This window comes from Oryctolagus cuniculus, chromosome 4, assembly GCF_051225735.1.
Source record: "Oryctolagus cuniculus isolate XC-2025 breed Fujian yellow rabbit chromosome 4, ASM5122573v1, whole genome shotgun sequence".
NCBI classification, from domain to species: Eukaryota; Metazoa; Chordata; class Mammalia; order Lagomorpha; family Leporidae; genus Oryctolagus; species Oryctolagus cuniculus.
The window spans coordinates 170,040,943-170,056,308 of NC_142870.1; the positions used below are offsets into that span (position 1 = coordinate 170,040,943).

The 15,366-nt window shown below is 43.6% G+C and overlaps 1 protein-coding gene across 46 annotated transcripts in view; it reads right to left on the reverse strand.

The window, feature by feature from the left end:
- The window catches only part of CLASP2 (cytoplasmic linker associated protein 2), a 207,835-nt gene that overhangs the window by 172,126 nt on the left and 20,343 nt on the right, over positions 1-15,366 (reverse strand). For all 46 annotated transcript variants that reach the window (XM_051818589.3, XM_051818584.3, XM_089331273.1 and 43 more), the window contains exon 2: positions 10,880-10,958. In XM_051818589.3, the coding sequence (XP_051674549.1) occupies positions 10,880-10,958 (79 nt within the window). The remainder of the gene's footprint in view (positions 1-10,879; positions 10,959-15,366) is intronic.

Below are 15,366 nucleotides of genomic sequence, written 5' to 3' on the forward strand. Positions count from 1 at the left end.
TGGCTTCGGATCGGCACAGCTCTGGCCATTGTGGCCATCTGCGGAGTGAACCAGCAGATGGAATACCTTTCTCTCTGTCTCTCCCTGTGTCTGTAACTCTGCCTCTCAAATAAATAAATAAACCTTTAAAAGAAAAAAGGAACGTGCCAACTCTTACCATCTCACTAATATCCCACATGTTTAAAAGCAAACACACTTCTTTTAATTCTCTTTTGACATTACAACTACAGAGCTTGCTCTGGGGCAATGAAGGCCTTGGTTTAGTTTCAACAAGGGAAAGTAGAACAAATGAGATCAAGAAAATCTATTTTTCTAGTTTATTTACAGGTATGTGTAAATAAATGTACGTGTAATTTGATGCTGATGTATTTGTCTACATTATAAGAACATGTTAAACAAGTAAATTAATAAATTAGACTGGAGTTTGGACAAGGAAGCATAGAAGAAGGTCAAAGCATAACTATTAGTATATTTTATTTTCCCAGCATTGCACAAGATACAAAGCATGATATAAAATTCAAAATTGATGTCCTGGAACCCTTACTACTCTAGTTCTCTTTCTGCTGTATCATTTTGGGTTGTAACTATCTGTTTAAAATCTTTTTTATTATTCTTAAAGATTTATTTATTTGAAAGGCAGATTTACAGGAACAGGCTGAGACAGAGAGGGAGAGAGAAATCTTCCATCTGCTGGTTCACTCTCCAAATGACCTCAACAGCCAGAGCTGGGCCAGCTGAAGCCAGGAGCTTCATCTGGGTCTCCCACATGAGTGTGGGAGTCCAAATACTTGGGACAACTTCCACTGCTTCCCCAGGCCCATAGCAGGGAACTGGATTGGAAGTGGGGCACTCAGGACTCAAACAGGCACCTACATGGAATGCTAACATCACAGGAGGCTTAACCCACCATGCCACAAGGCCAGCCCTTTAAAACTGTTTAATTTCATTTTCCATGTGCTTTCTGAGGTATGCTCATATATGTGTCACAAAAGAAAATTAAAATATTTTATATTAAAGATGGAATACTCCTTGGCTTGGGATCAGAAGTGGTTCAGATTTGGGAATTTTTAGGATTCTGGAACACAGTTTACTGGCTGAGCATCCCTAATCTGAAAAACTAAAATCAGAAATACCAACATGATACTCATTAAGTTCAGATACCAGAGTTTTTAGATTTCGAATTTTTAGATTAGGGAATGCTCAGTCCACAGTATGTCAATATGTAGATTTTATATTTAAGAATTACATTAGTTGGGAGCTGGCGCCGTGGCTCACTTGGTTAATCCTCCGCCTGCGGTGCCAGCATCCCATATGGGTGCCGGGTTCTAGTCCCAATTGCTCCTCTTCCAGTCCAGCTCTCTGCTGTGGCCCGGGAAGGCAGTGGAGGATGGCCCAAGTGCTTGGGCCCCTGCACCCTGCACCTGGCTCCTGGCTTCGGATGAGCGTAGCTCCGGCCATAGCAGTTATTTTGGGGGTGAACCAACGGAAGGAAGACCTTTTTCTCTGTCTCTCTCTCACACTAACTCTATCTGTCAAATAAATAAAAAGAATTACATTAGTAAGTTCTATACTTTCTGAATTAGCGTCTAAAACTCAACATGACACTCAATTTCCCTACCTTTCTTCATTTTTAATACAAGACATGAATAACTTGCAATGATAGTTAACAGCCTAAGTACAGCCAAACAAAATATTATCACTCATTCAAGTTACATGTACTAGAGTTATACATATTATCTATAGTTATGTACAAAACATCTTTAAAACATAATTCCTTCTGCTTACCAAAAAAAGATCCTAAAGGGGCTGTCTAGACTCTATGACAAGACTAAACAAGAAAGCTCACCATGGACTCTTAGTCCAGTTCTATACTTCTTTAAAGAGTACAGAGATATATTACCTATCATGCAAAGCTGTTACCCAAATCAGAAATGATACGAGGACAGTCTTTCATATACGTAAAGTAGATTGGCCCAGTAAATGGATCTAGTGTGGGTGTTCAATAAATGGCATCAACGTTCTGACAAAATTTTCCTACAGAGGCAGGCAGTTATCCTAGTGGCTAAGGCATCTGCATCGTACATCGGAATACCTGGGTTAGATACCTGGCTCCAGCGCCTGACTCCAGCTTCCTATTAATGCAGACCCTGGAAGGCAGCAGTGAGGCTCAAGTAGTTGTGTTCCTGCCACCTACATGAGAGACCTCGAGTGAATTCCCAGCTTCTGGCTTCAGACCCAGACAAGAGCCACTGCAGGCGTCTTGGGAGTGATCAGCAGATCGGAACTCATGCTCACGCTCTCTCAAATAATAAAAAAAAAAAAAACCTCTTGTACCATGTTTCACTAATAACAATAAGCACTTATGGTTCAAAATGAAAAAATTTTTGACTAACAGTAAATGCACAAAGATAACCAGAAAGAGTAAGAAATTAAAAGAAAATCTCCCTCTTTCTCTGTAACTCTGCCTTTTAAATAACTTTCAAAAAAATAAGAGAAATACTACACAAAAAAGAATGTGTGATCAGTATGCTATCTAATTAGGAAACACACACTGGAAACACTACCACAAGCAAACTGATGTAATTTATTAAGTAGTTAAAGGCAGGGGCAGGCATTTGGCCTGCAGACAAGACATCATCTGGGACACCCACATCACATATCAGAGCGCCTAGGGTAAAGTCCCAGCTCTATTCCCAGTAATTCCCAGGATCTTGTTAACGCACACCCTGAAACATAGCAGGTAATGCCTCAACTGGATCACTGTCGCCCACCTGCGGCAGACCTGGATGAAGTTCCCAGCTCCTGGCCTTAGTGTGGCCTCGGACTTTGCAAACATTGGGGAACTAACCCACAGATGGAATTATCTGTCTCCCCCCATCCTCATATCCCCCTTGCGTCTCTCTGCCTCTCAAAAAAATATTAATAATTAGGGGTGTAAGAATTATGAAGTAAAGAAAAATTCAGAGGCTGGTGTTGAGGCACGGCAGGTTACGCTACCACCAGCAATCTGGCTTCCCATATGGGAGCTGGTTCCTGTCCTGGTTGCTCCAATCCAGCTCCCTGGTAATGGCTTGGGAAAAGCAGAAGATGGCCCAATTACTTGGGCCCCTGCCACCCACGTGGGAGATCTGGAAAAAGCTACTGGGTGTTGGCTTTGGCCTGGCCCTGGCCCAGCCCAACTGTTACAACGATCTAGGGAGGAACCAGCAGATGGAAGATACTTCTCTCTCTGTCTCCCGCCCCCCTGTAACTCTGATTGATGAATAAATAAGTAGGTAGGTAGGTAGGTAGGTAGGTAGGCAGGCAGAAAGAAAAGGAGAGGGGAGGGGAGGGGAGGGGAAGAGGAAGAGGAAGAGGAAGGAAGGAAGAAAGGAAGAGGGAGGGAGGGAGGAAAAGGAAAGGAAAGAGAGAGAGAAAGGGAGGGAAGGAGGGAGGATGGGAAGAAGAAGGGAAGGGGAGGGAAGGGAAGGGGGGGGAAGGGGAGGGAAGGGGAGGGGAGGGGAGGGGAGAAGAGAAAAACTCAGTGTAGGATGATGTTATCTGAAAACCTCCCAGACACTGAAATCTGAAGTACACTAGGGAAGTTTAAAAAATTTTTTTAAATTTATTTATTAATAGAGAAAGAAAGAGAGTCCCTTCTACTAGTTCATTCCCCAAATATACACGAATTCAATCCAGGTCTCCCATGTGGGCGGCAGAAATACAACTAAGAGGTATCACTACTGCCTCCCAGGATCTACATTAGTAAGAAACAGAGTCAGGAGTGGAGCCAAGTACTGAATCCAGCAAGTCTGAAGCAGAGTGTGGGCATCTTAACCACTAGGCCAAACACCTACCCCCGAAGTACAGTTTAGAAGGAAGAAGAAAAGAACATGGGGGCGGGGGCAAGCACTGTGGTGCAGCAGGTTGGGCCACTGCTTGGGATGCCTGCATCCAATCCAGCTTCCTGCTAACGTGCACCCTGGGAGGCAGCAGGTGATGGCTCAAGCACCCGGGTCCCTGCCACCCAGTGTGGCTCCTGGTTTTCACCTGGCTCAGGCAGCTGCTGTGGGCATTTGGGAGCTGAACAAGCAGACGGGAGATCTCGTGTTCTCTCTCCACCTCTCTGTTGTAATGCTTTTCAAATAATTTTTAAAAAGATTTATTTATTTATTTGAGAGGCAGAGTTACAGACAAAGAGAGGGAGAGACAGAGAGGGCTGGTTCACTCCAAGAATGGTTGCAATGGCAAGAGCTGGGCCAAACCGAAGCTAGGAGCCAGGAGGGTCTCCTACATGGGTGCAGGGACCCAAGCACTTGGGCCAACGTCTGCTGCTTTCCCAGGTACATCAGCAGGGAGCTGGATCACAAGTGGAGCAGCCGGGACCAGAACTGGCGCCCATATGGGATGCTGTAGCCTCAGGCAGAGGCTTAACCTACTAAGCGACAGCACTGGCGCATCAAACACATTTAAAAAAAAAAAAAGTTCATGGAGAAAAGGAGAGGATTTAAAAGAAGAAACAGCACAGCAGAGGCATAAACAGGTTAAGCTATACTTACAAAGAAGAAACGAATTTGTGCCTAGCTACAGTGGAGGAAGCTACTTGCCGAAGATTATGAAGAAAAAGTCTGAGACAGAAGACACCCATACGGTGAGAGAACTGGAACATCGAGGACAGCACAGCAGGGCGAAGTTCTTACAGCAGGAGAGTGCTGCCGAGAGTCCTTAACTGGAAAACTGCTCCCACTACTCCTACTGCCTCAACAGGAGTTCTCAGTTCAAGTCCCGTGTGACCTTCCTTATGATGACAAATTAGTGAGACACATAATGTCTAGAATGACTCTGAAGTTTAAACATCTGTAACAGCTGATAACAGCGAGATGACACAGGACAGAGGTCACAAACACAAGCACTCAGAGCCAGGAAGTGTCAAAATGGAGCCAGTGTAAGAGACACATGGGGCTGACACTGTGGTGTAGCACGTTAAGCTACCTTCCGCAGCGCCAGCGTCCCATATGGATGCCAGTTCAAGTCCCAGCTCCATTTCCCATCCTCTGCTAATGAAACTAGGAAAGCAGTGGAGGATGGCCCAAGTCCTTGGGCCCCTGCACCCATGTGGGAGACACGGGTGAGGGTCCAGGCTCCTGGCTTTGGCCTAGCACAGCCCTGGCCATTGTGGCCACTGGGGAGTGAACCAGCAGACAGAAGACTTGTCTCTGCCTCTGCCTCTCTATAACTCTAACATTCAAATAAACAGATAAATAGATTAAAAAAAAAAAAAAGGTAACCTAATTATGGTTAGCCTAACATTCTCATTTATGAAGAGGCAAGAGGAGACAGGAGGGACTTGGGAACTGGAAAGCTCATGACCCAGTCAAAAGAGAATCTACAACACAGTTTCAGCCAATAATTATACAGGGGAATGGAAATTAAAATGGCTGCTCCACAGGCCAATTCCTCAAGACAACCCAGAAATATGAACTTTTCTGTAAAACCTCCCAATTTTATTTTATTTTACTTTTAAAGATTTATTTATTTATTTTGACAGGCAGAGTGGACAGCGAGAGAGAGAGACAGAGAGAAAGGTCTTCCTTTGCCGTTGGTTCACCCTCCAATGGCCGCCACAGCCGGCGCGTTGTGCTGATCCGATGGCAGGAGCCAGGTGCTTCTCCTGGTCTCCCATGGGGTGCAGGGCCCAAGCACTTGGGCCATCCTCCACTGCACTCCCTGGCCACAGCAGAGAGCTGGCCTGGAAGAGGGGCAACCGGGACAGAATCCGGCACCCCGACCGGGACTAGAACCCGGTGTGCCGGCGCCACAAGGCGGAGGATTAGCCTAGTGAGCCGTGGTGCCGGCCTTAAAGATTTATTTATTTATCTGAAAGACAGAGATACAGAGAGTGAGGGAGGGAAAGAAACAGAAAGTGAGAGAAAGAGAGAGAGATCTTCCATCCACTGGTTCATTCCCCAAAGGCCTTATCAGCCAAAGTTGGGACAGGCCAAAGCCAGGAGCCAGGAGCTTCTTCCAGGTCTCCCACGTAGATACAGGGACCCAAGGATTTGGGCCATCTTCCACTGCTTTCCCAGGCACATTAGCAGGAATCGGAATGGAAAATTTCCCAATTTTTAAAAAAAGATTTATTTATTTATTTATTTATTTGAAAGGCACAGTTGCAGAGAGGCAAAGGCAGGGGGAGGGGGAGGGGAGGGGAGAAGGAGAGGAAGAGGGAGGGTAAGAGGGAGGGGGAAGGGGAGGAGGGGGAGAGGGGAAGAGGGGGAGAGGGGAAGAGGGGATGAGGGGGAGAGGGGGAGAGGGGGAGAAGGGGAGAGGGGGAGAGGGGGAGAGGGGTGAGGGCCACAACTGCCAGAGCTGGGCCAATCTGAGGCCAGGAGCCAGGAGCTTCTCCTGGGTCTCCCACATGGGTGCAGGGCCCAAGGACTTGGGCCATCTTCTACTGCTTTCCTAGATCATAGCAGAGAGCTGGATCAGATGTGGAGCAGGCAGGTGTCGAACTGGCACCCATATGGCATGCCACGGTTGCAAGTGGCGGCTTTACCCACTATGCCACAGGGCCAGCCCCAAAACTTACCAATTTTAAATGCTGATTTAAAATTATTAGAAAATATACAAGCAAGTAAAATATTTTCACAGAACACATTTTTATCATCTATTACAGGTGTGTAAGCAGGAAACTGACAGTAAAAAATCTTTTAAGATATTAATACAACAGACAAGAGAAAGCTATTAGATACTTCTGCTGAAAAGACAGCTAGAAAATAAAAGAATTGGGGTCAGCACTGTGGCACAGCGGGTAAAGCCGCTGCCTGCAGTGCTGGCATCCCATATGGGCACTGCTTCGAGTCCCGGCTGCTCCACTCTCCATCCAGCTCTCTGCTATGGCTGGGAAAGCAGTGGAAGATGGCCCCCAAGTGCTTGGGCCCCTGCACCCACGTGGGAGACCCAGAAGAAGTTCCTGGCTCCTGGCTTCGGATTGGCACAGCTCTGGCTGTTGTGGCCACCAACGGATGGAAGACCTATCTTTCTCTCTGCCTGTCCTTCCCTTTCTGTGTAACTCTTTCAAATAAATAAATAAATCTTAAAAAAAAAAAAAAAAAAAAAAAAAAGAAAAGAATTCACAGAATTTGGTGGCATACCAAACCTGAAGAAAGTTGACCAAAGATTTGAAAATAAGTGTGATGACAATACCAGACTTCAGGACATACTACAGGGCAGTTGTAATCAAAACAGCATGGTACTGGTACAGAAACAGATGGATAGACCAATGGAACAGAATTGAAACACCAGAAATCAATCCAAACATCTACAGCCAACTTATATTTGATCAAGGATCTAAAACTAATTCCTGGAGCAAGGACAGTCTATTCAATAAATGGTGCTGGGAAAACTGGATTTCCACGTGCAGAAGCATGAAGGAAGACCCCTACCTTACACCTTACACAAAAATCCACTCAACGTGGATTAAAGACCTAAATCTACGTCCTGACACCATTAAGTTATTAGAGAACATTGGAGAAACCCTTCAAGATATTGGCACAGGCAAAGAATTTCTGGAAAAGACCCGGGAGGCACAGACAGTCAAAGCCAAAATCAACTATTGGGATTGCATCAAATTGAGAAGTTTCTGTACTGCAAAAGAAACAGTCAGGAGAGTGAAGAGACAACCGACAGAATGGGAAAAAATATTTGCAAACTATGCAACAGATAAAGGGTTAATAACCAGAATCTACAAAGAGATCAAGAAACTCCACAAAAACAAAACCAACAACCCACTTAAGAGATGGGCCAAGGACTTCAATAGACATTTTTCAAAAGAGGAAATCCAAATGGCCAACAGGCACATGAAAAAATGTTCAAGGTCACTAGCAATCAGGGAAATGCAAATCAAAACCACAATGAGGTTTCACCTCACCCCAGTTAGAATGGCTCACATACAGAAATCTACCAACAACAGATGCTGGCGAGGATGTGGGGAAAAAGGGACACTAACCCACTGTTGGTGGGAATGCAAACTGGTCAAGCCACTATGGAAATCAGTCTGGAGATTCCTCAGAAACCTGAATATAACCCTACCGTTCGACCCAGCCATCCCACTCCTTGGAATTTACCCAAAGGAGTTTAAATTGATAAAGAAAAAAGCGGTCTGCACCCTAATGTTTATTGCAGCACAATTCACAATAGCCAAGACCTGGAACCAACCTAAATGCCCATCAATGGTAGACTGGATAAAGAAATTATGGGATATGTATTCTTTAGAATACTATACCGCAGTAAGAAACAACGAAATCCAGTCATTTGCAACAAAATGGAGGAATCTGGAACACATCATGCTGAGTGAAGTAAGCCAGTCCCAAAGGGACAAATACCATATGTTCTCCCTGATCGGTGACAACTGACTGAACACCAAAAAGGAAACCTCCTGAAGTGAAATGGACACTATGAGAAATGGTGACTTCATCAGCATAGCCCTGACTGCTAATGGACAACTTAATACATTATCCCTCATAGTATTTTTTTTTTGTCTGTTCTACTTAATATGACTGGTTTAATTCTGTAATTACCACACAGTTATTCTTAAGTGTTGAAAATTAACTGAAATGTGATCCCTGTTAAACATAAGAGTGGGAATAAGAGAGGGAAGAGATGTATAATTTGGGGCATGCTCGGGCTGACTTGCCCCAATTGGTAGAGTTGGAAACATACCAGGGGATTCCAATTCAATCCCATCAAGGTGGCATGTGCCAATGCCATCTCACTATTCCAAGTGATCAATTTCAGTTCACAATTGATCATAATGAAAGGACTAAGAGTCTGCTAACACTAACCGATAGAATAAATAAAGGGGAGAGTGATCCAACATGGGAAGTGAGATACTCAGCAGACTCATAGAATGGCGGATGTCCTAAATAGCACTCTGGCCTCAGAATCAGCCCTAAAGGCACTTGGATCTGGCTGAAAAGCCCATGAGAGTATTCAGGCATGGAAAGCCAAGACACTCTGGCAAAAAGATCTCTGTGAGTGAGATCCCAGTGGAAAGAACAGGTCTTCAAAGAAGGAGGTACCTTTCTCTGAAGGGAGGAGAGAACCTCCACTTTGACTATGACCGTGTCTAAACAAGATAAGAGTCGGAGAACTCAAGGGGCTTCCATAGCCTTGGAAACTCATGACTGGTGCATAGGGAGATTACTGATGCCATAAACAGGAGTGTCAATTTGTAAAGTCAACAACAGGAGTCACTGTGCACTTACTCCTCATGTAGGATCTCTGTCCTTAATGTGCTGTATAATGAGGCTTAATGCTATAACGAGTACTCAAACAGTATATTTCACTTTGTGTTTCTATGGGGGTGCAAACGATTGAAATCTTTACTTAATGTACACTAAACTGATCTTCTTTAAAAAAAAAAAAAAAAAAAAGAAAGAAATTATCAATTCCCAACTTGACTCTCACTGGGATTAAACATGACAATAGGTCTGATCTGATTTCATCATCATTTAAAAAAATCATCTATTATTTTTCACTTTATGTTTCTGTGTGGGAGCAAACTGTTGAAATCCTTACTTAAGGTATACTAAGCTGATCTTCTGTATATTAAGATAATCGAAAATGAATCTTGATGTGAATGGAAGGGGAGAGGGAGTGGGAAAGGGGAGGGTTGTGGGTGGGAGGGACGGTATGGGGGGGGAAGCCATTGTAACCCATGAGTCGTACTTTGGAAATTTATATTCATTAAATAAAAGATAAAAAAAAATTAAAAAAAATAAAAAATAAATAAAAAAAAGAAAATAAGTGTGATGAAACATTGATAATATGAGATATTAATTCAATCCACAAAAGAAACTCACAGACCTCTGAAGTTATACTTCTATAATGCTGCTAAATAAAAGGGCCAAATTTAATCATAAAGCACTCTGAAAGGCATGTCTAGTTTAGAAACTAAGTCACAGCCAAGTTTCTAATCCTAACTACTGTACAAAGAAGAGCATTATACTAGCATATTTTACTGTACAGCAAACATTATAAATACTACTGCAAGTATGGCCAGCAGCCCAGGACCACTCTACCAACTATTTGTGATAAAGTAATTCAGAGTATTTATGAGGTATCTTGAATCAATTTAAGTAAAATGGTTTCATTTGTTGAATCTAATAATAAAAAATTGGACTATGTGGTTTTTTCATTTCATTGTACTGTAATTTATTTCTGCAGTATTTTCTAAAATATTGGTGTACAACAGGCTGGCAAAGAACTATTCCTTCCTCACAGTCTGAAAACTGGCACTGTAAGTTATATTATAAATAGCAGTATTTTACAAAAAAGTAAAAGATACAGCAAAAAGTTTGAAAATGTGAAGTAAAAATCTACTATCATTACATTGTATTTCTTTTTTCTAACTTCAAAGAAACTATAATTACCTTATAAAACAAGTTTAAATATTTTGAGTAACAGATCTCTAGGTTGTACAAAATTGAATGTTTGAATTTTCAGAAAGTTAACTTTGTTAGATAAAAACTAAGAAAAACATCCAGGGGCTGGTCTTGTGGCATAACGCATTAAGCTGCCACTGGGATGCTGGGATCCAGCTCCGTGCTGAGGCTCCTGGGAATGCAACGGGAGACGGCTCACGTTCTTGGGCCCCTGCAGCCATGTGGGAGACCCAGATGAAACTCCTGGTTCCTGGCTTTGGCCTGGCCCAGTCCTGATTGTTGCAGCTATGTGGGGAGTGAACTAGCAGATGGAAGACCTCTCTGTCTACCTCTCTTATTCTGTAACTCTTTTAAATAAGTAAATTAAAAAAAAAAAAAAAGAAAAGAAAGAAAGAAAAAAGAAAAACATTCACTATATTAAACACTACACTGATTTTTAAATATAGTTAACTTACCCATTGCTACATAAGATTTAAATCGTGTTGTTAATTTATCCACAAAGGCACTTAAAATTTCCAGTCCCATTAATGATACCTACAACAGAAAGAAATTTTAATGAATACAAATTACTGATGCAGACTTTAAAATCAGCTTATAATTTTGATATACAAAGATCTTCATATAATACAGTACCAGGTTTTTAAACTGAGATTGAAGCATTCCAGAGTAAACAGTCATGAGGTTGGAATATACCATTCTCAAAGGGTTCAATAACAATAATGACTTATAGACGGGGAGACACTGATAGAGCCTATTTGGCAAAAATGTTAACTGGTAAATTAGGTGAAAGTTATACAGTAATTCTGACTATACTTGAAACCTTCCTGTAACTTTGAAATGTTTCCTAAATGAAACAGTTGAAAATTTTAAATGGTACCTTTAATTACAAAGGAATTTTAGTTCCTATCCTGGATATAGAAACAAACAAAATATCGCTCCCTTTCTAGTAAGTGAAAATGAAATAATCTGGGGCCGATGTTGTGGCGCCACAAGTTAAGCCATGGCCTGAGACACCAGTATCCCATGTGAGCACAGGGTCGAGTCCTGGCTGTTCCACTTCAGATCCAGCTCTCTGCTAACATGCCTGGGAGAGCAGCAGAAAATGGTCTAAATACTTAGACTCCTGACACCCACACAAGAGACCCGGATGAAGCTGCAGGCTCCTGGCTTCAGCCTGGCCCAGGCCTGGCCATTGTGGCCATTTGGGGAGTGACCCAGTGGACAGGAGATCACTCTCCATGTCTGTCTGTCTAACTCTGCTTTTCAAATAAACAAACGAGAGACAGAGAGAGAGAGAGAGAGAGAGAGAGGAGAGAGAGAGAGAACATCTCTTGGTGCTACAGCTCTGTGGGAAGGAAGCAGCTGCCCCTCAAGGAAAGGAGCAAAGGCTCTGAGGACCCTTGTCCTGGAAGAAACAGAAGCGTGAAGCTTTCTGAGGAAAGAATCTCCAACACTGTTACCCCTAACACAGGTAAAATGTTCTGCTGCTGGGCAAAGGAGAAAGATACGAACTCTTCTGTCTCAGGGAAGAGGCAGAAAGCCATCTGCACCACCTGAAGAAGGGTGCCCTCTGGTAAAGCCTCACCTCCACACTCAGGACCAAGGAGCCTCCTGCCTACAACCCCAGCCCACCTCCAGGAAGGGGCACGATTGAAAAAAAGTCCGCAAAGCACAGAGAATGAAGGAAGACCTAAAGCTAGGGAAGACCTAAAATCAGAGGAGCACAGAAAATGCGAGAAGAAAGCCAACTACCTGATGGCTCTGAAGCAAAAGTGAACCAAAGGTAACTGCAGCACACATGACATCCAAACCTGACTCACCCCTGACCAGGCTGACGACGTCAGCTCCACACCATCAGCTTAGCAGAAGAAAGGGGTATTTCCAGACACAAATTAAATTTAATTTAGTCTTTATAGAAATTTTTTTATTTGAAATGCAGAGTTACAAAGAGGCAGAGGCAGAGAAAGAGACACTCCCCAAATGGCCTCAATGGCCAGGGCTGGGCCAGGGTGAAGCCAGGCATCAAGAGCTTCCTCCAGGTCTCCCACATGGGTGCAGGGGCCCAAGGACTTGGCCATCTTCTGCGGCTTTCCCAGGCACATCAGCAGGGAGCTGGATCAGAAGTGAAGCAGCCAGGACTCGAACAGGCACCCATACAGGATGCCAGTGCTGCAGGCAGGAGCTCTAGGATGGTTCCACAATGCAGTCTTAAATGTTAGTCTTCAATACTGTCCAGCTTCCCATTAAAAATCATGAGATACAGGGCCAACACTGTGGTACAGCGGGTTAAACCACCACTTGTGGCACCAGCATCACACACTGGAGGGTCAATTCAAGTCCAGGCTAATTAGCTTCCAATCCAGATCCTGCTAAAACTCCTGGAAAAGCAGAAGACGGTCCAAGTCCTGGAACTTTAAATTTTAAGCCCCACAAAATGTTCTGTAGAGCAAATGTAATCCTAATCTCAGCAAGATTTGCTGCCAAAACCAACAAACTGATCTTGAAGTGTAAATAAATTAAAATATACTGATGGTGAATAAGAAAACCAAAGTTTAGTCAAATGACCTGATTTCAACACTTAATATGATGCTACAGTAACCAAAACAATGTGATATTTATAAAAATGATAGATATACAGATGGATGCAACGCCAAGAGCCTGAAACTCTGGGTCTGCCACGTGGGTGCAGCGCCCAAGCGCTTGGGTCACCTTCCACTGCTTTCCCAGGTGCATTAGCAGAGAATTGGACTGGAAGCAGAGCAGCCAGGACTCATTTGAGAGGCAGAGACAAAGAGAGGGAGAAGGAATGAAGGGAGGGAGACAGTAGAGGAAAGACGGGAAGGAGAGGAGAACAGGGGAGAGAGCACTTTCCTGCCACCCGTTTCACTCCCCAAATGCTTACAAAAGCTAAGGCTAGGTCAGGACAAAAAACCCAGAGACCAGGAGCACAATACAGCTCTCCAGTGGGTGCAGTGAGGGTGGGGAGGGAGTGGTCAGGAACTCAATTACTTGAGCCATCATGGCTGCTCCCAGAATGCATTAGCAGGAAGCTACAGTCAGAAGCTAGAGCCAGGAATTAAACCCAAGTACTTAGATGCAGGACACTGACATTTTAACCGCTAGGCTGAAAGCTCGTTCCTAAAAAAATAAATAAATAAAAAATGAAACAAACCCACACATACATAGTCAACTGATACTCAGCAACCGTGCACAGGAAATTCAATGAAGAAAAGTCTTTTAACAAATGGTGATGTCAGGGCCAGCGTTTGAGTCCTGCCTGTTCCACTTTTTTTTTTTTTTTAAAGATTCAAAGCAGCTCACCTGGAACTATCGGCTTTAAAATTTAAAAATAAAAAAGGGGGAGATGGTGAGGCCAAGGCAACTTTGGCTGGCTGACAAGGTCACAGCAGAAGGTCTGTCTCAGCAAGGCGTGAGAAGGACAGCTGCGGTCCTCTTGGTGGTTTTAGGTTTGTTGGGAACTACACTCTGCATAAGAAAGCCGGAGCTTCCTGGTGGTCCTGCTAATGATTGCTGTATTCCTAATTTTAGGGAAGAGCGCTTAGTCTCATAACCTCCAAAATGTCCATTGCTTTGTAGAATTTTAATCAAGCAGATTGTTAGTGTAGGAGAAAGGGTTAATGCTTTATGCAAAGTTGAGCTGTTTGTGGAAAAGAATTAAAAGGCAACAGGCTCCCTGGCATATACTTCCCACTAAAATAAAGACACAAGTTAATAAAGCTTTAATTAAATATGTGCTACAAATACTACAATGGTTAGGATGTAAACTGTAGAATAGATCTAAGTGAACCTTTAAGTAAGTACAAAAAAGAAATTAAAGAATTACAGAAAGAACTTCAAAGAGGGGATACATTTTAAAAAGGGTCTGCTTTGACCTTGGGGATTGCAGTAAAGATTAGATTAGGAAGGCACTATTCTAGCTTGTGTAGCCAATTTCTACATAGCTCAGCAGCACTCCAGGCCCTGGCTTGTGTGGGCGGCCCGTAATCTCACACCTGTCTGTGATTGTAACCCATGCTCTGAATATGCCCTTGAAAATCAAAGAAATTGTAATTAGAAAAAAAAAAATGGACAACAGACTTGTTATTTGAGAAAAAAAGAATCACTATTTAACTTATGATATAAAAGTAAAGTTGGTGCTTGAGAGCCAGAGCCACGCCATCAGCCTTGCTGGGAGTGTGTCTCTCATTTCTTCCAGCACCGACACCTCTCACACCTTGGGGGCCCTGGACTGGCTGGAGCTGGTCTCCAGCATAAGATTATTTATTTATCTGAAAGTCAGAGTGACACAGAGAGAAGGAGAGCCAGAGAGAGAGAAAGGTCTCCTATCCGCTGGTTCACTCCCCAGATGGCTGCAACGGAGGGAGCTGCACGAATCTGAAGCCAGGAGCCAGTAGCTTCCTCTGGGTCTTCCCACGCGGGTGCAGGGGCCCAAGGACTTGGGGCACCTTCTACTGCTTTCCCAGGCAATAGCAGAGAGCTGTATGGGAAGTGGAGCAGCCAGGACTAGAACCAGTGCTCATATAGGATGCCGGCACCGCAGGTGGTGGCTTTACTGGCTATGCCACAGCGCCGGGGCCCCCTATTCCACTCAAATAAATAAATAAATCTTTTTTAAAAAATGGTGATGTCATAACTGGACATCCATATACAAAAAGAGAAGAAGAACCTTAATCTATAGGTGAAATAATTTACAAAACAAGATGAAATATGGATTAAATACATAAGCATAAAACCTAAAACATGGGTAGGGGCTGGCGCTGTGACACAGTGGATTAACACCCTGACCTTAAGCACCGGCATCCCATATGGACGCCGGTTCTAGTCCCAGCTGCTCCTCTTCTGATCCAGCTCTCTGCTATGGCCTGTGAAAGCAGTAGAAGATGGCCCAAGTCCTTGGGCTCCTGCATCCACATGGGAGACC